Genomic DNA, 23309 nt, shown 5'->3' on the forward strand with positions numbered 1-23309 from the left:
TACTTTGTAATCAATTAACCCTTTATTTGCGTTGTCCAACCCTCGGCTACAGAATTTATTTAATGTAAAATAAAGTTTGATAACTTTTTATCTATATAGTTAATTAACGTTATCTGCTGCAGAGTAAAATTTGATAATTTGGTGACAAGCCAAGAAGCCGAAGGGCCAACAAACCGAAAACAAGATAACCATTCTAACTAGCCGAAAATAAATATTGTTACTCAACATAATAACAGATTGTCTTTGTTGTTGCAATTGTTTCGTAACTCTTATGCAATTTACGGAAGAAAATAAACCAGGCGAAGTATTAACCAACCAAAAATAAGCACAGTATAAAAACCAGATTAAAATTTTCGTCATACGAATGAAATTCGCATAAATGGTGCATAGCTATTATATAACACTTACGTATTTTTGGCTTGTTGATACTTCGGCTGGTTTATACTTCGGCTGGATTATAAAATTACCCAGTTTACGTTATTCTGATGTCATTTCGTATTTAAGATATGCCGGCTTGTAGTTATGGGCTTTTTTGTACACTCACCGATATAATATTAATTTATTACTTATTAACTTAATAACTTCTTATAACTTAATATAACTAATAACTTAATATCTTCACTTGCAGTGTCGAACTTGGCTCAGGGTAGTGCAAGTGAGAGTGGCTCGGAGGTGAAGAGGAGAGGCATGAACATCCTGGCCATGTCCACGAGCAGCAACAACGCCACCCTCAACAGCGCCACCAACATCACAGCCGAGATACTCAAGAACATCCCCCAGGAGATGTACAAGGACAGTGCGGGGTCAGGGGTCTCATTCAAATAAATGCACCCCCAACTAAGTTACAAAAAACAGAAGTTATATTAAAATCTGATATCATAATGTACTGGAAAAATTGTTATTAATAATTAATCAATTAAATGTATAGTTTGATAAAATTGACGTCTAGAATATAGTATATACATGCTGAAAAGCGACGCGGGAAAAACGGGGACAGTGTGACAGGATCCACATTTAAATAAATATACAGATCAGACCAGAGTTTTGCGAGTAAAAAGTAATTGAATACTTTGGTAAAAATGGTGTGAAATAGTTAATAGAATTGTGAAAATCGACACAAGATGTGGGAGAGAAATGATCAGAATCCACATTCAAATGAACACACAACTCACATTATGAGCCGATGTTACAAGATCTTTATTGTCAGATACCACATCCCTCATTATCATAAGACGGTAAATCACAAAACAAATGAGTTTCACAATCAATTGAAAAAAAAATACAGATCAGAATAGATTTGAAACAATGGAAACTTTGATGAAGAAGACATGAATAAATAATTAATTTTAGTTGTTAATGATAAAATGCTGGCTAAAATGCTTCAAAAAACATAAATTTGACAGGAAATCAGCAAAAAAAACGGCACAATTATTTTGCACAATTATCTTGCACTATATCTTGCACAATTATAGCCACAATCATATTCTTCAATTTAGTTTTAATTTCAAATCCGTATAAGTTTACAAAAATTGAACACAGTTGAAATATCTTTTTAGTGCTGAGCTCGGAGTATCAAAAGTTTGCAGACTGTATAGAAAAAAAATTTGCCAATATTTGATAATTCAAAAATCGGAGATTGAATGAAAAAAGCCATGCCACGCGCAAATAATTATTAATAAGCCTCAATGTTCGGTTTTTTTTTCTATCATCGCCCGCATCCAAGTTTAGGCGTAAGTAATCTATTATAACGGATTATTATGATGATTTTTTGACAATGATAATTGATTGTTATTACCAAAATTAGGTGTTTGAAAGATTTATAATTGATAATATTTGTGATATTTTCCAGGAGATTATGATCTCTTCTAGTTGATTATAATTGATTATAGTTCTTACAAAAACCCTTAAAATCAATTATAATCGATTATAATCTGTTGCAATCTCTATCTCTTATTTTGCCGAAATTTTGTCATTTCAAAACTATATTCAAACACCAAAACTTCAAACCAAAAATAATCTAGCCATATACAAAAAGTTACATTTTTGGTATATATTTCCATGTGAAAATGTTATAGCTGACTTAAATTGCTAATATGACTAAATGCAGTTTATCTGCAGGGTAACTGCCAGTTACCCTTTGGGTTTTCTTTTGACAAAAAATCCGTGGTTAGTTGTTTTTGACAGGGGCGGATCTAGGATTTTCTCGAGGGGGGGGGGGGCAGATTTTCAATCGATCTTTTCTCTCGATTTTTTTTTAAGTCGACCAAATTGAGTTTCAAATAAAAGTCGAGCAAACTTTTGAAAAAACAGGTAAAAAAAGCCGTTTTTGGTCACTTTTTGGAAAATTTTGACAAAAAAATGCGTTTTTTTGGCGCGCACTTCCCTTCAAAATTACTATATATGGGCGCCCAAGGCGCCTCTCTAAAAATTTTAGCGTCGGTCGGCCAAAACTGGATTTCTCAAAAAAGTACAAAAATTGGGACCCTTCGGATCGGCAGGGGTCGAATCCCTGAGGAAGGGGGGCGTCCACCCCCATCCCCATAAAATCCGCCCCTGGTTTTTAATAAAAAGACGACCAAATTATTAAAGTGCATCGAAAAACATAAAATTGACAAAGAATTCTACTAAATAAAGGCGCGCAACTACAGTAAAAAAAATCTGATCTTTATCTTTTTAAAAATGACCTATTATAAAAAACCAATTCCTTCGGAGAATGTTACAACTGGGGTCTCTACGAGAAGGAGCAGTTATAGGCTCGTCTGAAAGTTTTCAACGTGTAGAGAACCCCATATGTTCCATTATCACGACAAAAACAATCCGAAAACTACTGATTTTATGTCGACAAATTCAATGAATTAAAAACACCCCAGCAAAACTTTGATCCCGGTTCTAACGATTATTTGGAAGTTCATGTAATCAAATAAGCATGAGCTCATTCAGACGCCCATATTAGCTGTCATGTGTCGTCAAAAAAGGAAAAAATTGTCCTTCGAAAAAGTGTAGCATCTATCCGAAGGAAAAACAACAATCTTTCTAAAAAGTGACCTATTAAAAAAACCAAACTCCTCTGAGAGTGTTATCAATTAGTTTCTAAACGGTAACGAGCAATTCTAGGCTAGTCTGATAAGTTTCAAAGTGTAGAGAACCCCATACGTTCCATTATCACGACAAAAACAATCCGGAAACTAGGGATTTTTTTTGTCGATAAGTTCATCAAATTAAAAACAGCCCAGCAAATCTTTGCTCCCGTTTCCAAAGCTATTTTGATAGGTTTACATTATCAAATAACACTGAGCTCTTCGAGACAGTTACATTGGCTGTCATGTGTCGTCAAAAAAGGAAAAAGTTGTCCTTCGAAAATGTGTAGCATCTAGCCAACGGAAAAACAACAACCTTTTTCCAAAGTGAACTTTTAGACAAACCAAATCCTTCTGAGAGTATTATCAACTATTGTCTAAACGGTAATGAGCAATTTTAGGCGAGTCTGATAAGTTTCAACGTGTAGAGAACACCATAAGTTCCATTATCACGACAAAAACAATGCAAAAATTACCGATTTTATGTCGACAATTTCATTAAATAAAAAAACACCCCAGGAAAACTTTGCTCCCGGTTCCAACGCTTCCTTGGTAGGTTTACATAATCAAATAACACTGAGCTCTCGGAGACAGCTACATTGGCTGTCATCTGTCGTCAAAAATGAAAAAATTTGTCCTTCGAAAATGTGTAGCATCTATCCAAGGTAAAAATAACAATCTTTTTATAATCCTAACAATGGGGGGAAGCACGAGCCAAAAACGCGATCATTTTTATGTTGGTTTCTGTATAGACCATGTAAGCATTATTGTGACCAAATTGAGATCGGCCACCCCATAATTAAAACCGCAATAAAATTTCTGAGTGCTGCTTATAAAGAACTATCATTTACGACTGGCTCATATTACTCAAACCTATACCAAGTTAAAGTCCACACCTATACTGCTTTGGGAGTTACCGATGCTTATCCGGTTCTTTTTTACAAATTTCTCAAAATCTTGCTTTTTTAATGAAAAAATGGTTATCATACAATTTTCATTTATGGAAATTGTATGATAACCCATTTTTTTTTAGTTTCAAACAAAATTTTGGTTTTTGATGAGCAAAGTGCTTTAAATTGAGCAAAAGCACTCTTGATTACTTTAAATTTGATTACAATCAAATTTTAACATGTTTCTGAAAATCTTGTTATTTATGAAAAAAATGGTTATCATACAATTTTCATATATGGAAACTGTATGATAACATTTTTTAGCTTCAAACTAAGTTTTCGTTTTTGATGAGGAAGGTGCTTTGAATTGAGCAAAAGCACTCTTAATTACTTTAAATTTGATTAAAAACAAATTTCAACATGTTTCTGAAAAAAAAAATTTTTTATGAAAAAATGGTTATCATGCAATTTTCGTATATGGAAAATATATGATAACCATTTTTGTCCAAAAAAAAACTAAACGTAGTTATTTTTCATCACCAGACTGTTTTATTTGGTTCAAATAGCCGGAGAAACAAGATCGAATCTTTTTTCATTGGTTTTTTGAAATTATATGAAAATTGTATGACTACCAATTTCCATAAATTTGATGTAGGAAATTGTAAGATAAGCATTTTCGGTGTGGGGAAATGTCAGATAAGCATTTTCGGTTTATGGAGGTCAACCCGTAAGGACAGTAGCTAAATCTCCGCAATCAAAATGAACACAGAACCCAAATCAAAAAAGAGCAAAATGAGCAGCGCTGAATAGTCGCTTTTTCTTGCCGCGTTTAAACAAATTGTTTTGCTTCGAATTTCTCAATTCTTTCTTTACGTGTGAAATTTCTTTACTACTAATTCCAAACTTTTGTATTTAACTGAGAGTTCCTTTAACATGGGATCACGTTTTGAGAAAGATATGTATTCCTCGATGCTGGAAAAATTTTCCAACACCAATGTGAGACAGATTTTCGATAAATTGTTGACGAATCTGGGCAAAAAAGATGAGATTATTCTAGATCTTGAGAACAAAGTGGATGATTTGGAGCAAAGAGTATCTGCACAGGAAAGGTATTCTTCTATGGATTGCCTAATTTTGGAGAACCTGCCAATAGTAAACAATCAGGTACCGTTGTCACATCAGGTATGCGATTTTTTGGCCCAATTTCTTCAGTATAAAACTAGCCCGAGTAATTTTAAAGCCTGTCACTTGCTTGGAACGTGGAAAAATATCAATTATCCTCCAGCTGTGATAGTTAAATTTTTATATTTTGGGGAAAAAAGTGAAATCTACAACAGAAAATCTTGATTGGCTAACATTCGAAACCCGAATAACAACAAACAAATTTTTCTCAAGGAAAGGCTTCCACCGGCAGACCGTCTACTCAAACAGTACGCTGATGATTTGGGTCTTGTAAATACCAGTCAAAATTGTCAGGTTAAATTGTTTAAAATGGACGACAGAGGAATTTAAAAATCTTTTCCCGTTAGTTCGAAAAAGGCGATTGATGATATGAAACACTTAGCGACTAAGAAATCTGACAAATTTCAGTCAAAAACTGGAAAATCTACGGAAAATTATAGTGTATCTGATTATGAAAGAAATACGACACCAATCAGAGCAAATAATATTCAACGGGCGGAGAATATTAAATCTATTCTGAAGCGATTACGTGACTCCCCAGAGCAAGAAGGAGAACAATTATTGGAGCAATTATGCAAAAACAGAAAAACTCTTTCAGAATATGTTGTAAATCCCTACGAGGAAGGTTCATAGTTATTCATACATTCTTGCATGCTCTATGGGGTTGGGATTGATGAAGCATACAAGAATGTTTGAGCGTGGCTTGCAAGTCAGCGCCTAATTTTTTCTGTTTCTTATTTTTGTTGAAAAATGATTAAATTATATTATCGAGAACTCCTAGAGGGGAGACAAGTGGGCGTATTAAATAGCAGTTTTCTTTTTTTCTTGAATATTAGGTCTTTGCGATGTCATTATGATGAGTTAAAAGTTTTTATTGACGACTTTGAGGTTAAGCCACCAATAATAGCCCTTTGCGAGACATGGCTAACGGACAATGATCCCTTATCAATTTATTCAGTTGAAGGCTACCAACCTATAAAAACTACTAACTGAAAAGGTACTCGCGGAGGTGGTTGTGCATTTTTTGTTAGATCGGATTTAAAGGTGTCAAAATTGCAATTAGAATCAGATCTTGAGTTTCTAGCTATATCTGTTAAAAATGAAAAACATTCGAAAAATTTTATTGTTTTGTATAGAAAACCATCTTCTGCACTAAACGACTTTTTTGAAAAGCTAGAAATTTTCCTGGATACGGTGGCTACTTGGAAAAACCAAACAATAATATGTGGTGATTTTAACATAGATTCACTGGATGCTTCAATCACTAGTGAGAATTTTTTGACATTAATGAACTCACATGGGTTTCTCCAACGCAACTTTGAACCCACACGTGTTACATCTTCAAGTCAGTCTTGTATTGACTATATTTTTACCAATTCTTGTTTGAACAAAATAAATACTTTAAAAACTGTAATCAGTGACCATTACTCAATTTTACTTGAAATTGATGACTTTGAAAGTAAAAATGACATTAAAACACAGAGCGTTTTCCGAAACATAAATCCATTGAAAAATGACAAAAACCTGGTGGATTTCCTTTTCTTACTACAAGAAAAACTCAATAAAATGCAAAGTTCACTAAACGCTGATGAGCAAATAACTTACATTGTAAACAGCTTAACACGTATTTTAGATAAATTTTGCCAATTATCTCAGGTGAATAATAAAGCAAAACCAACTTGGATTACCCAGGATATTAAAAAGCAAATACAAAAGAGAAACATGTTCTACAAAAAATGGATAATTGATCCAACTCCGACAAATTTAGAGAAATATAAATTGTCCCGAAATTTAACCACATCGCTAATAAGAAGTTCGAAACTAAAATTTTACCAACAAAAAAATCGAAAAATCGAAAAACAATAAAAGTATTTTTTTTTCAGGCATATAACGATTTCATACAAAGCAAAACATCTGCCAAAATAGAATTTGAAACTGATGTCTTCAATCAGTTTTTCGCACAAATTGGTAATAAATTAAGTGGTAAAAAAGTAAATCATAAAATTGCCTTAAGGCATGTTAAATCTGTACCTAATTCAATGGTTTTTCAGGAAATAACAACAAAAGAAGTTTTTGATACAATTATTCTTTTTAAAAATAAGGGGTCTTCAGGTCCGGATGGTATAAGTAATCAAGTTTTGAAACTCTCGTCGACGGTTATTAGCGAACCTTTGTCAAAGTTATTTAATCAATGTATAAAGCAAGGAACGTTCCCGAATGCACTAAAAATTGCAAAGGTGCTTCCGTTTTATAAAGATGGTAATTGTCAACTACCAGAAGGCTATAGACCAATAAGTTTACTTAATTCGATAAGCAAGGTTTTTGAAAAGATCATTTTTGGCAAAATGTATAAGTTTCTAAGAAAATATCGAATTCTCACACCAGAGCAATACGGATGTCAACCTAAAAAAAGTTGCGCTGATGCTTTATTAGAATTTACCGAGTTCAAACATTTTTCATCGATTTCCAAAAAGCTTTTGATACAATAAACCATGAGCTACTTATTCTTTTGACAATCAACTGTGAAAAAGAGCGTTTTTATGAGTTTCGGTAAAAATGTTGAAATGATCAATGTATTTGGAGATAATTTTCAATCGAACTACCAATTGACTGTTAAATATTTGGGATTAAAAATTGACAATAAACTGAGTTTTAAGCAACATAAATGTGGCATTGTTGAAAAGTTATCAACTTTCTGTGGAATAAATTACAAATGTCGTGAAGTTTTTCCGAAAGCAAGTCTTCTGTTATTCTACAGAGCATATGCTCAATCCGTAATTCAATATGGTATTCTTATTTATGACAATACATATAAAACTCATCTCGATTCATTTTTAAAACTACAAAAACGCATCACGCGGGCTATATGCTTCAAACGCAAATTTGAACCAATAACCCAATATATGGTTGAAAACAAAATTTATTCAGTCTTTAATATGTTTCTGAAGTCTCTCTTCAAAGAATTATTTGAAATTTCAAGATGCCCCGATAAGAATAGTTTTTTGAAATTATCGAGCCTAGAAAGGCTTCCTCACACCCGCAGCAAGACTAAAAAACAAATTACAAATATAGCTTTTAAATCAAACGCCATGAAATTCTCTCTTAAACGTAGGCTAGCAATAGCATATAATTTTGTTTTTCAGAATATTTTACTTCCAAAAGATTTTTTCGAATTAAATAAATCAGAACTGAACCGTTTTCAGGAATCTTTTTTCCATAATTATATTTTTTATAATGAATTCTTACACAAACTGCTCTTTAATTGATGCCCACTCTGGAGACTTTATGTCTCTGCTCTTTAAGTTCTCGAGGTGACCCACTCGATGAGATGAAATTCTCTTTTGGTCACCCTCCATGCCTTATAATAGTATTCATTACTGTTGTAATGTAGATGGTAAATTAAATTAACAAAATCAAGTTCTTTTCCGATATCAAAATAGCGTTAGACATCCCATCCCATACTTTTTAGCAGGCAGTATACGTACAATGAAAAGTATGCTTCGCAACCGAATTCAAAATCAAAAAGATCAGATTAAATTTTGAACAAAAAATGTGTTGATAAGTTTTCGTGATCACTTGTTCACCTAATAGTCTTTTTTCTCATAAAATGCCGCCCACAAAGCATCGAAACAGATATATTTGATATGATCTACATTTCAAACAAATCAGCATTTCATGTCTTAAATACCTTACTTGTAATAGTGTTTCAATCACATCTAGAAGTATCGAAAGCAAACTATAGCTTTGCTGTTGTTTTTTTTCCTTCCCAATTCTAATATCTCAGAAACTAGATAACCTTATCGTCCACCATTTCAATAACTGCATTAAGAAGTTTGTTGAACAGCAAAGAAAAGTTTCATGTACTTACATCAATGGGAAGTCTGACCCTCTGCATAGCAAGCAACAGCAGAACGTCCTCTGTCATATATACATATTGTAGTTAATGATGGTCGTTAGTTTAAAGTCCGTTCTTGGCATTGACCTTGATGTTCAGTTGGTTGATAATGCCAACGGCAACGTCCAAATCCACTGGTGCTAAAACAGTTCACGCTTTAGTTCTGTAAACGTGCAGTTGATTTGATTTTTTTTTACGTTTGGAATATACATTACTGGATTAACGTTTTTCACAACTCTGCCGAAACAACAAACTCTCATTTTTTTTAACGACTCAAATTTTTCAGAAACACCCTTTACAATTTTTTGACCAGTGTTTCCGCATAAATATGTAGAATATTCTGCATCCAGTTTTTCAGAGGGGGTAATGCTTTTCATTTTAAGCTCAATAGAACAACGTGTGCTGTTTGTTGTTTTCGACTTAACACTGTTTTCTTTTGCATCCCTTTTACGATCAGGGCGATTTCGATGTCAATAACTGATCAATTCAAACAATTTCCACCGCAACTAACAGGTTTTTCATTTGCAAATAATTTGCGATAGGGAGTTTTCCATGTCTCGTTTGCTTTCCCTCGTATTTTGGTCTGAAATCGTTGTAAAAAAACTGGCTTTTGCATCTTTTACGACTCTGGATACCCGTATTGTACCCAAAAATATCCATCTCACTTACAATTCAACAACGTCAAACCTCAAACGCAAGCATGATAACAGAAACATTACTTATTTTACTTCCAATCCTGCATTTTCCAGTTATTTATGCACTTAAGACCAAGAAAAACGTTTTGTTAGCTTGTTCATGAAGCTTCTCAAACTAAAAATTAGAACTGCACGTCCATACGCATTTCTGAAGTGCTGGTAAGCTTATTAAAAGAGCTATCAGGTTTGCTTGATTTGAATCAATTGATTTAAATCCGATTTCAACCTTGATTTTAATCAAAGATTTTGTTCAGTTCAAAACAAAGATGAGAAAATCCAAATTTTCTCAGTTAGTGGCGTAAATGTTCCGCCAATCATAGGCCAACTCTTACCCGCCGCGTTTCCAGTTTAGTTTCTGATGGATCAGATAAATTTTCAGATTCTAAGTGAAATAAAAAATGCATTCTGGTCGAAATGCGAATATTAATTGGGATCAATTTACGAAAACGTCAAAGGTAAAATTTCTATAAGAAACATAAAATTTTCGAAAACAAATTATAGAGAATCGTAAATCGAAACATTTCTTGAAACGTGTAGGAAGTAAATGAAGGGTCACGGGCCATAAGCAATGTATATAAGCATGGAATGCAAGGCATTGTCGCTAAGATAGAAAACACATGATATCTCATGGAACTGTGTCTCAACTGTCCGCGCAAAAAGAAGACTGTTATGAAAATGACCGAGTACTTTTATTCTACGAGTACTTAACGCCATTCTACCACGTTGAACAAAAAACTTTCAAGAGTATGATAACAACTTTACAACCAAGTTATACACCCCCCCCCCCACTTGGGTGGGTGTTGGTGGAGGGCTACAAGACAAAATCTATGATAAATGAGCTGAAACTGCTGGCAACTATCTGAAAAAAGTTGCTATAATGAACATCCACGGCTGGATAGTAAAAAAAGCATTGGTCGACCCAGAGAATTAAAAACAATTGAATACAATAATGTGCAGCTTCTGCCAGCCATTTAGTTGCAGCGCGTGAATTTATTTGGTAGAAAAATCATGAAACCAGGATTAATACACATCTTTAAAGTTCATTCTAGTGGAAAAAATGAACCGAATTTTTGTGTATCAACATCCACTCTCAGAGGTGGTGTTTATTTTCTCAAAACCATTCAAACTGAGGCTAGCTCGCACACTTCCGATTATTTGGAGCAACATGCTCAAGAGTGCATTATCAGGAACACCCAAAAATATGGATTTAACGTCTGTGGGTTCGCAAGAGATAATTCAACCATCATGGCAAAAATGCCAAGACATCTTTCCAAGTCCGACACGAACGCTGCTAGCTTTTTGAATTTACTCGCCAATTCAGTGGGGGGGGGGGGGTTCAGGTTCTTTTTTCAAATTGAGTTTTAGGTTTAGAAATGGATTAGGCCGTACACTCGCTTTGCAAAGTTTCCGCATAACTCACTTGACAAATGCTGAAATTCTTGCAAAGTTTTGCACGACCCGGGAAACAAAAATTTAGTGGAAAAAAATCCATTTTAATGTGATTTCCTACTTATTATAAAATCCATTATAATGGATTCCAAATGAACTATAATGAATTCTGTTTTGGCGAGAAAAAATGGATTTAAATTCATTTTTAGTCCAATTTTGTTGTCTAAACGTAACATGGGAATCGATTATACTAACAACTTTATAGACCACAAAAATCCATTATAATCAATTTGTTTTCACTTTTTTTAAATGCTTTTTAAATTTTAAATCAATTTAGTTTGATACAAAAATTTAGCTTAAGAAATCATTTTTGATCCACTCTATGCTAAGAGGCATTTTTGGTGCGTATGGTCGACTTAAATCTTGTTATGACAATTTTTTCTGTTAATTTTCATACGATTGAAGTGACGATAAAATCAATTAATAATGATGTGTATTTTTTTGTTTTCTTTTTTTTTCAAATTTTTGATATACAGATTGTGTACAAATTTTTCGACTAGTAAACAATAGAGTTGCAAATGAAAATGTTTCGTATTCTTTTCAGTTTTTTGTTTGTATTGATACATTGCCTGAAAAGAAATTATAAGTATAACTAAATTGGAAAATTTCTGCTGCAAAATTGATTTGTTCTAAATAAGTTTTTGCTCCGACTTTCGATACGAAAGTAACGGAATAATTGTGCTCGGGGTGGGTTTTTTTTTCTTCAGACAAATTTCGACTTCTTAACTAGCCATTTTTGACAGAATTTTTTTATATCATTCAAAAGGTATTGTTGTCCTGAGCTTAAATTTGAAAAGATATTTCACCTGTGATCATTTTTTGTAAAGTTATGAGGGTTTAAATGTTGCCATTTTGGCCAATTTGGGACAATTAACGCGCGATTTATTTCGCGCTGTTAACGCGTAAGCGGAGAGTTAATCCCTCTTAGAAATGGTTCCGAGTTGGTTGCTCAGCTTATCTTAGCTTATTTGCCATAAATGATTTGTTACAAGGAGCGAATTCTATCCTTTATATGGCGTGTGGGGGGATGATTTTCATAAAAAATTTTACATTTAAAAAAAAAGTTTATTTTGTTTCATTTCATTGATTTTTTTAATGTTATTACTGCTCCATAAATCTTAAAAGGCAGTCGGAACATTCAGGGCTTCGCCCTGATACGAGCATTCTTGTTCAATTATAGATTTATTTGCCTTACAAAATTGCGCCTAAAACGTTGATAAGAGAACCGCTCGAACATTTAGATTTGCAAAAACTGAAAGGGAATCCCTCGAACGCAATAGTTTGCGGTAAGAAAACTCTCCTCAAGGGTGTCTTATTGTTCCGAATTTCGATACGAAAGGGACGGAAAATTTGTCCTCGGGGTGGGTTTTTTTTCAGACAAATTTCGACTTTTTAACAAGCCGTTTTTGACGGATTTTTTTAAATATCATTCGAAAGATATTGTTGTCCTGAGCTGGAATTTGAAAAGATATATTACCTGTGATCATTTTTTGTAGAATTATGGGGGTTTAAATTGGCCATTTTGGCCAATTTGGGACAATTAACGGGCGATAAATTTCGCGCTATTAACGAGTAAGCGAGATTTAATCCGTCTTAGAAATCGTTCCAAATTGGTTGAAACAAGCTTATTTGCCATAATTGATTTGTTAATAGGCGCAAAATCTATCACTTTGTACTTAATATGACGTGTGGGGGGATTTTTTTACATAAAATCTCAAATTTTTTCAAAAATTTTTTTTTAATTTTCTTATTACATTGAAATTTGTTTTTTCTTATTAATGCTCCATATACCTTAAAAGGCAGTCGGAACTTTCAGGGCTTTGCCCTGATACGAGCAGTCTTGTTCTTTTTACTTATGGCGTAGATTTTTTGTGCACAAATTTTTTTTTGCACGAAAGTTCACAACTAAAACAATAGTGAGTTAAATCAATTGTGTTTTTGTTGCACTTCACTAGCTTGCGAAAATCAATTTAAATAGTTGAAATTGATTTTTTGTGCAATTCAAATGTTTTTTAACAAAAATCTTATTTAAGTCCATTGTTTAACTAGCTTGCGAAAATCAATGTTCTAAATTAATTTACGTGTTTGAATGTACTACTGTAAATCGAGTTTCATATTTGGCATATTTTTTTATATAAAGAACAATTTCAGTATATTTTTCAGTTTGTTTTAAAGAACAGTCTTTTTTCAGTTTTATATAAAGAACAATTTCAATTTTAGTTTGAACAAATTCAGTTGGTCAGAGCGGGTAGTGTTCACCCCCAGCCAAGTATCGAAAAAATATCACCCTTAAAATTTTTTTTTAAAAAAACCATGAATGCAGCACTGTAATTATCAGGTTTTCTTTAATTTTTCTGGAAGTTCTAAGGTTAGCTTTTTTTCAAGCTATTTGAGTCTAATAGGTGTTGATTCAGCAGCGATAGGGAGGGAAGCGATTGGAAGTGACTTTATTTTTAGGGACTCGAGCCCCTGATGATCAAAGGGACCCAATTTTGTTACTATTTTAAGAACTCCATTTTTAGATGAACGACCCTAAAATTTTTTTCTGCTGGTCTCTTGATCATTTTGATCCGCAAAAAGTGCCTAAAAACTTTTTGTTCGAAAATTCACCTTCTTTGACAAAATACAAGATACGCTCCTGTGTTGAGTATTTCTCACTCAATAGAAACTTACAGCGAGAGTTTTTCAGTTTTCATTATATGATCGAATTATATGTGAGATTTTCATTTTTAATTGTTTGATCTTTCCGCAGAACCTTAGCCGAAACTTGAACTAAGCTATCGTCTGGTCATCAAAAAACTATTTTTGAGAAATGCAGTTGTGAAATTAGGCTTTGTCTATTTATTGAGAAATGCAGTTGTGAGAAATGCAGTATTTTTGAGAAATGCAGTTGTGAAATTAGGCTTTGTCTAGAAAACTCTTTGTTTTCTTTCGCAACAGTTGTGATCAATGGAGTTGGCTCACATTTGAAATTCGAATCAAACTGAAGTATATTTTAGTTTTCACTTTCTGTTCTTCGACCTTAGAGAAACAGGGACTGCTTTCAATTGAGGTAGTTATTTTATATCCAAATAATATTGAATTTTGGCTAAACTTTGGCGATGTCATGAGCTCACAAAATTCTTTTAAAAAACATTTCAACTCCGATTTTTTTTTGTAAATTTATGGGGGTTGAAAAAATCCAATTTGGCCACATCAAGATAATTACAGCGCAATTTTCAACAGTAATTGAAACCAATGGACAACATATTTTTTCTACGAAAAGTATTTTACGAGATTAAAACTCTAACGATCTGATCTTGACCTTGCGTTATGCGGGAAGATTAAAAACTTTTAAAATCTATATATTCTGAAAAAGACTATTTTTGTTGAAAGTTATAAAGATTTTTCTAAAACTAATGCAGATAATTTTTTAAGCAATCAGATTCATTACGGATACGAGCAGACTTAATTGTTTTTCTATGTTTTGCTGCTTTTTGGCAATTGAAAATTAATAGGAATAGGATCAATAATAAAATATTTCATTTTTAAAAAAATAGAATCAGTCGGAAGCGTTCGCTCACTGATACTTAATTTTGAATTAAGTTCAAACAGATTTTATCGAATAACAACAAAAAATATATAAATATATTTTCTCCGTGAACTTAAATTGCAATCAAAATTTTGTCTTCTTACAATTCCTTATTTTGGCTTTGTCTGAAATAGGGTTTACAGTATACAAATTAGAAGGATTTTTGATTTTGCAAACTATAGAAAAAGCGTGTGATTGTGATCAGGTCAGGAACGGATTTAGGGGGGGGGGGGAGCGGTGGGCGGACGCCTTCCTTCAGGGATTCGACGTTTGTTCAAGTTTGATATTCGACCTTTGTTCAAGTTTTACGACGTTTGTTCAAAATTGGTATTTATTTGAGTTGGTCTGGTGATGATGTGTGAAAAACTGCAATCAGAAGTGTGTTGTGATTAGTTTGTTTTCAAACGTTTCACAACTGTTTCCCACTGTTTGATCAGAAGACAGATCAATATATTTGAAGACGATAGCTTGATTGAACCGGTCAATCAAATCAAGTTTAGCACTTGATCTGCTCTTTGTGCTCCTCAAAACTCGACTTAAATCTAAAGCTTTTGTGATATGAGTTATTGCCATTTGGCAGTATCAGTTAAGTGACCTATCTTTTTCAAACAAACTGTTAGTCTGATATCATATAAAATGAGATGCCCACCCATTAGTGAAAACTTTAGCCTACTTTCCAATCATTATTCAGCCCTAATATGGTGTAAAGGTGGTCGAATTCCGTTATATTTTGGTTCGAGTTGGTCATCTAACTGGTATTTGTAACAACTTTAAATAACTTCGTTATTTTTGAATATATTCATTCCCATGCAGGAAAATTTCACGTGTTTTTGTTTGAACTAAAACTTCTAAGTTTTTGGGCCCTGGCTTTCGAGAATTATAACTTATGATCAATAAAACGAGGTAATCAGTTCAAGGTCATCGGCAAAGTATTAGTTTTCATTCTGCAAAACACTGTACTAAAATCCAGCTACCAGAGACACTGAACGCAAGCATGGCAACTGGTTTGATATTCTCAACTTTTTAAAAATTTCATTTTTTTTTTACAATTAGGGTCTTCTTTAAAAACGCTTTTGCTGGCTTCAATTGTAACTTCGCATATCATAATTTGAAGAAAAAGATGTGCAAAACTTCCCAAAATTTATCAAAAAAGACCCATTTAAGAACTTTTGCTTTCAAAATTTTGGACTATGTTTTAAGAGTAACACTAAGAGTGAGTTATTTTCTTATGAAAATTGGCAATTAAAAAAATTTGAAAAACTGAGTTTTTATATATAATGGATCGATGGTGCTGATATTGTGTTTGATTGATTTTCAGATTTACTAGATAGAGGTCATCTGAAACTTTAGTCGATTTAAGCGATAAAAAATGCAACAAAATAAAGCTAAAAATGACTTCAACAAAAAAACAATCATTTTGAAGTTTTTGGTTGCAATGAAGCAATGAGACCGAATTTTGAGATGTGCTCTGTTTTATTCACTCGTCTCTAGATTCCGCAGTAGCAAAAAATTAAAGAAATAACACAAAAAAAAAATCAGAATACACAGATTGGCCTCGTAATGGTTCTTCAAAGAGCAATAAGAGTAATCAGGTTTCACGCTAATGGTATGTGCAGTCTTATAATATTCAAACGAATTCTAATTGAATTGCTGCAGACTGATATTGGTTGAAGCAACAGAAAAGACTGACAAATTTTGGCACAATCTTTGATAGCTAACTCACGATAAACTGATTATGGTGAACAAATAAATCTCCCTGACAAAAATTGATGGGCAACGAGCTGCATATTTAGCAATACTATCACTTTGAATACTTTTCATTTTTAAAATATGCAGGATAAAGGCATGCAAGTTTGAATTTTAGATGAGCTTGAATCACCCAGGTTTGACCATCGTATAAAAAATTCTCCTTTCATAGAATTTTTTAAATAAAATTTGTAGGAAACTTCCGCTATCTTCCAACTCTCCAAAACGAAAAGTTCCAAGTTAGCTATTTTTTTTCCAAAATTCAAAAAAAAATTGCCAAAAATTTTTTGATTTTATTTCGAAATTTTGATTGCGGCTCCAAAAACATTTTGATTGCGGTTCAAAATTATCTTGGAGATATTAAAAAATCAACTTTGACGCGGAATTTTGTGATACAGCTGCGGACGCGTTATGTGGGGTTCAGCTATATTTCGATAAAACTTCTAGTTTTGAGCAAAAAAACTAACTCTAACAAGCTAGAGGGTTTTCAGTAAACACTTGTGGCGAAACGAGTGGTTTGGTCGACTAGGTTCCGTTATCTTATTCTGCGACAGTGGAGAACTTTTGAACTGGTTATAAAGAGATTTTTCCCAAAAAAAACATACAAAAAGTTTTTTTTCTAATGTTTGTAGGAAAGTCATTATCTTACTACTTTCTGATAATACAAAGTTCTTTGTTTCTGAAAATTTAGCTTTTGTAAGCTAAGATTTTTTGAACTTGGTCATTTGTTGTATAAATTAAATTTGTCTGTTCCAATTTTTGGAATTCTCTATATAAAGAGTTTCAAAAGTTCGCACATACACAAAAAAATGGAAAAAAAGCAATTTATCATTTTGCATCCAACTTTGATGCTTCAATCACCCTTCAGACATAAATTTGGGCTAAAAAAAAGATTTTACAGGCTAAAATTTCTAAAAAAGGTCTTTTGCTCTTTTTAATTAAACTTGTATCTTCCAATTTTATGCAATGCTAACGTTTCAGGTAGAAGTTCTGTCTCAAGGTCAACTAAAAGTTCTATTTTGCATGCAAAAATGGTCATGATTAGCAGATTACTCTTTTCTAATAATTTTGTCTATTCCAACATTTTGCTTCGTATGATTTCCGGATAATCGAAAAGTTGAGAATATCAAAAATGTGATCAGATATTAATCAGCGAATTTCGTTCATATTCTGTCGGAATGTGGCGGCCACGGACCCAACGACAAGGAGGAAAAGTTATAGACCGAGGGATCTCTTCAAAGTATCTAACTACTGTACAGCTTTATTATTTATTGGTGAGTAAACAGATTTGATATCATTAAACTAATATTTATAAAAATTGACAGTCAGAATTTAAATAATTGATATTCAGAATTTAAAACCCAGATTGAAACCTCAGCTAAGCGATTTGACCAAAAAAACTAGTACTTCTTATAATTTTTTGACCGCGATGGCAGTCTGACTGCTGTAGTTATGAGACTATTACCTCGCCGAGTTTGAAAGGAAAAAAATGTTAGCCAAAAATTATAGCATTTTTGTATGAATAACTTCAAAATCCAAAAATTTTTCTCTGACGTTCGCTTGAAACTCAATCATTAAACTTTTTAACAAAGTGTTTTTATCAAATTTGTTCATTGCACCAGCATTTACATTTGATGGCATATTATCAAAAGAGGATGATTGATGACTGTGCTACTTTTTCTAGCTCTCAATTTGACGGCAATACTAGCGGTGCCACTAGAGTCGCGATTCCGTCGTGACAGTAATACGAAGTGCCAAAAATCTCTGGACAACATTGAGGACCAGTTGAAGAAGCTGAAACTGACCAACCAATTAACAGAAACGAATTCCAGCGACTCAGTTCTCACGTATAGTTATCCTTACAGAACTGCCTACAACCTGTCTCTGTACCTGCAGAAAACTTCTTCTTTTGGAGGGGAACAAAGTAAGAAAAACAAAAGAACATTTAGCGCACTGTTTCTTTTCAGACACGATATTAGTTAAAACAATACTGCTCGTATTGGAAAGAAACTCTGAATCCTCTGACGTCAATCAAAAGCTTAAGAATTAAAAAAATTCTTCAAAAAAGTTTAAAAGAAAAGGGATTACTTTCAAAGAATTCTTTATTGAGAAAATGACGGACTATTTGTACCTTGCTGGTTTTTTTTCGGCAAAATTCGACTTTTCACCTTGCAATTTCTGACGGAAACTTTTAAACTCGTCAAAAGGTATTGTTGTTGTTGATAATTATGTATTAGCCAAATTATCAGTTAAAATTTCAGCTTTCAAACTCCAATAAGTTTACAATAAATAATCACAGGGGTAAGAAATCTTTTTAAATTTGAGCTCCGGACAACAATATCTTTCAGATTCTATGAGATTCTTTAAGCTTTGTCAATAACGTTAGTTGAAAAATGGAAAAATGAGTGAACAAAAAAACAATCCCAAGCATAAAGTTCTTCAAAAGTCAGAAAAAAAATATCACTATGTATTTTATTTTACATTGCGTGTGGGGATATTTTTTCAAAAACATTCAAAAAAGAGCTTTTATTTATTTGCTTAATTTCATCAGTCAGAACTTTAATCACCCCTCACGCTAAGTTAATTTTGAACTGATGCATTTTGCGTCTCTAAATGGTTAACAAGACTGCTCGTATCAGGGCAATGCCCTAAATGTTCCGAAAGCTTTTTAAGTTTTATGGAGCAGTTATAACATTAATAAATTAAATGAAAAAAAAATAAAAAGATTTTTTTTTCTTCTAAATTTGAAATTTTTTTGAAAGAAAATCATCCCCCCATACGCCATATTAAGTACAAAAAGATAGATTTATCTCCTTGTAATAAACCAATAATGGCAAATAAGCTTCTTTTAACCAATTTGGAACAATTTCTAAGACGGATTTACTCTCCGCTTACGCGTTAATAGCGCGAAATACACCGCGCGTTAATTGTCCTGAATTGACCAAAATGGCAATGTTTAAACCCCCGTATTTATACGAAAAATGATCACAGGTGAAATATCTTTTCAAATTTGAGCTCAGGACAACAATACGTTTCGAATGATATAAAAAGATTCCGTCAAAAATGGCTAGTTAAAAAGTCAAAATTTGTCTGAAGAAAAAATTCTCACCCGAGCACAAATAATCCGTTACTTTCGTATCGAAAGTCGGAACAATAATTAGCAAGCTGCTTGCCTCCAATCTGGAGCAATTTAATCAGCGCTTAATCTTTAACAGGACAAAAGATATTGCTATTTAATGATCCGAATTTGAAAAGATGGTTGGAAAAAAGTCGCAAGCTGAAATTATTATAGTTTTATCGGCACTTATCATAGAATAAGTTCAAACGCTGGCCAGTAACTTTATTCAGACAGTATTTAAAACATCCGTCTATTTCAAACAGTATTGAAAACTGAAATTGCTAGCTCAAAATTGTAAGTTTTATGGAAGAAAAAACCAACCGAGAATGAAAAATCTGTTATTTTCCTCAGAATTTGGAGCCTAAACACTTATCGTATAAAAACAAAACCCTTAATAATTTGATTGCCAATTATGTTTTTACTTCAATTTCTTGTTTTTAAAAATAGTTGATTTCTAGAAACAGATTGTTATATGGGAAACGTTTTTGAAAACATTATGCAAGAGACAAAGTGATATTATTTGCATCTATTGTTGTTATGATAAAACCAAATAGCTGGCATCAACCCAATTTCGAATTTTTGTTAAGCCGGAACAACTCGCTCATAAGACATTGATAGAAAACAAAACAGATGATTAATTGTCTGAAATGTTAAAATTGGCAACCTTTAAAGCCCACAACTCTACCAAAAAACTAATGCAAGAGCAACGTCACTAGCTTGCAGATAATATAAATTGCTGTCAATTGTCCTTTCAAGAAAGTAAAATAATTCTGAAGAATTTAATTCAAACCAGAGGAATTAGTTGAAAAATGGAAAATTAAAAGAACAAAAAAAACAATCCCGAGCTTAACTATTACGCTTTTGCATCAAAAGTGCGAACAAAAATGTCAATTTGTTTTTAACATAGCGTGTGGGAGGTTTTCTTCCAATAAAACATTCAAAAAGGAGCTTTTAACTATGTGCTTCATTTCTTCAGTCAGAATTTTAATCAGCGTACAACCTAAATTAATTTTAAATTGATATGTTTTGCGTCTCTGAATGCATTAATAAGGAACAAGCTGCTTGAATCAGTTCAATTTTGGGCAGTTTAATCAGTGCTTAATTTTTAACAGGACAAAATATATCGCTAGTTAATTATCCAAATTTGAAAAGATGTTCGAAAAAAAGTCGCAAGCTGAAACTATTATAGTTTTATCAGCTTTTATCATAGAATAAATTCAAACGCTGGCCAAAATTTAATTCAAACAGTTTTTAAAACTATCTCAAACAGTATTAAAAACTAAAATTGCTAGCTCAAAAATGTAAGTTTTATGGAAGAAAAAGCCAACCGAGAATGAAAAATCTGTTATTTTCCTCAGAATTTGGAGCCTAAACACTTATCGTATAAAAGCAAAACCCTTAATAAGTTGATTGCCAATTATGTTTTTACTTAAATTTCTTGTTTTTAAAAGTAATTGATTTCTAGAATCTGATTAATATATGGGAATAGTTTTTGAAAACATTATGCAAGAGACAAAGTGATATTAATTGCATCTAATTTTGTAATGATAAAACCAAAAAGCTCGCATCAAACCAATTTCGAATTTTTGTTAAGCCGGAACAACTCGCTCACAAAACACTAATAGAAAAACAAAAACAGATGATTAATTGTTTGAAATGTTAAAATTGGCAACCTTTAAAGCCCACAACTCTACCAAAAAACTAATGCAAGAGCAACGTCACTAGCTTGCAGATAATTTAAATTGCTGTCAATTGTCCTTTCAAGAAAGTGAAATAACTCTGAAGAAATTAATTCAATACAGACCAATTAGTTGAAAAGTGGAAAATAGAAAGAACAACAAAAAACAATCCCGAGCATAACTATTCCGCTTTTGCATCAAAAGTGCGAACAAAAATGTCAATTTGTTTTAACATAGCGTGTAGTGGGTTTTTTTTCAATACAACATTCAAAAAAAAAGCTTTTAACTATGTGCTTCATTTCTACAGTCAGAATTTTAATCAGCGTACAACCTAAATTAATTTTAAATTGATATGTTTTGCGTCTCTGATTGCATTAATAAGCAACAAACTGCTTAAATCAGTTCAATCTTGAGCAGTTTAATCAGCGCTTAACCTTTAACAGGACAAAGTAAATCGCTAGTTAATTATCCAAATTTGAAAAGATGGTCGGAAAGAAGTCGCAAGCTGAAACTATTATAGTTTTATCAGCTTTTATCATAGAATAAATTCAAACGCTGGCCAGTATTTTTATTCAAACAGTATTTGAAACTATCTCAAACAGTATTGAAAACCAAAAGTGCTAGCTCAAAATTGTAAGTTTTATGGAAGCAAAAACCAAACGAGCATAAAAATCTATTAATTTTTCTCAAGTTTGGAGCCTATACACTTATCGTATGAAAACAAAACCCTAATTAATTTGATTGCCAATTACGTTTTTACTTAAATATTAGTTTTAAAAAAATTTGATTATTAGAATCAGATTGTTATATGGGAATAGTTTTTGAAGACATTATGCAAGTGACAAAGTGATATTATTTGCATCTAACTTTGTAATGATCAAACCAATTAGCTCGCATCAATCCAATTTTGAAGTTTTGTAATGACGGAAAAAATAGCTCATTAGACATTATAGGAAAACATAAACAGATGATTTATTGTCTGAAACATTGAAATTGGCAATCTTCAAAGCCCATAACTCTACCAAAAAACTTATGCATGTGAAACGCCACTTTCAGATGGTTTAAATTGCTGTCATTTGTCTTTTCAAAAAAGCAAAAAGATTCTGAAGTGTTTAACTCGAAACAAGATCAATTAATTGAAAAATGATAAAATGAAAGAACAAAAAAAACAATCCCTAGCATAATTATTCAGCATTTTTTTCAAAAGTCAATACAAAAATCTCAATTTGTATTTACATAGCGTGTGTGGGGTTTTTCTCCCAATAAAACATTCACAAAGGAGCTTTTCTCTTATGTGCTTAATTATATTACTCAGAATTTTAATCACCCTGCACCCTAAGTTAATTTTAAACTGATATGTTCTGCGTCACTGCATGCATTATTAAAGAGCAAGCTGCTTGAATCAGTTCAATCTTGAGCAGTTTAATGAGTGCTTAATCTTTAACAGGACAAAATACATCGCTAGTTAATTATCCAAATTTCAAAAGATGGGCGGAAAAAAGTCGAAAGCTGAAACTATTATAATTTTATCAGCACTTACTGTAGATTAAAATCAAACGCTGGTCAGAAACTTTTTTCAGACAGTATTTAAAACATCCGTCTATTTCAAACAGTATTAAAAATTAAAATTGCTAGCTCAAAATTGTAAGTTTTATGGAAGAAAAATTCAACCGAGCGTGAAAAATTTGATTTTTTAATCAGAATTTGGAGTTTAAACACTTATCGTATAAAAGGAAAACCCTAAATAATTTGATTGCCAATTATGTTTTTACTTAAGTTTTGGTTTAAAAATATTTGATTGTTACAATCAGATTGTTATATGGGAATAGTTTTCGAAAACATTATGCAAGAGACAGTGATATTATTTGCATTTAATATTGTAATGATAAAACCAAATAGCTGGCATCAACCCAATTTCGAATTTTTGTTAAGCCGGAACAACTTGCTCATAAGACATTGATAGAAAAACAAAAACAGATGATTAATTGTCTGAAATGTTAAAATTGG

The 23309-nt window shown here is 32.5% G+C and overlaps 2 protein-coding genes across 2 annotated transcripts in view; both read left to right on the forward strand.

The window, feature by feature from the left end:
• LOC134852177 (U4/U6.U5 small nuclear ribonucleoprotein 27 kDa protein-like) overlaps nucleotides 1-23309 on the forward strand; it is a 332923-nt gene that overhangs the window by 196947 nt on the left and 112667 nt on the right. The gene's annotated exons all lie outside the window — the stretch shown is intronic.
• LOC134851411 (uncharacterized) overlaps nucleotides 1-23309 on the forward strand; it is a 49032-nt gene that overhangs the window by 4460 nt on the left and 21263 nt on the right. Inside the window, exons 2-4 of the mRNA XM_063867480.1 lie at nucleotides 629-810; nucleotides 17659-17779; nucleotides 18190-18429. Of these exons, the coding sequence (XP_063723550.1) occupies nucleotides 629-810; nucleotides 17659-17779; nucleotides 18190-18429 (543 nt within the window). The remainder of the gene's footprint in view (nucleotides 1-628; nucleotides 811-17658; nucleotides 17780-18189; nucleotides 18430-23309) is intronic.

The sequence above is a fragment of the Symsagittifera roscoffensis genome, chromosome 7 (genome assembly GCF_963678635.1).
Source record: "Symsagittifera roscoffensis chromosome 7, txSymRosc1.1, whole genome shotgun sequence".
Classification (NCBI taxonomy): Eukaryota; Metazoa; Xenacoelomorpha; order Acoela; family Convolutidae; genus Symsagittifera; species Symsagittifera roscoffensis.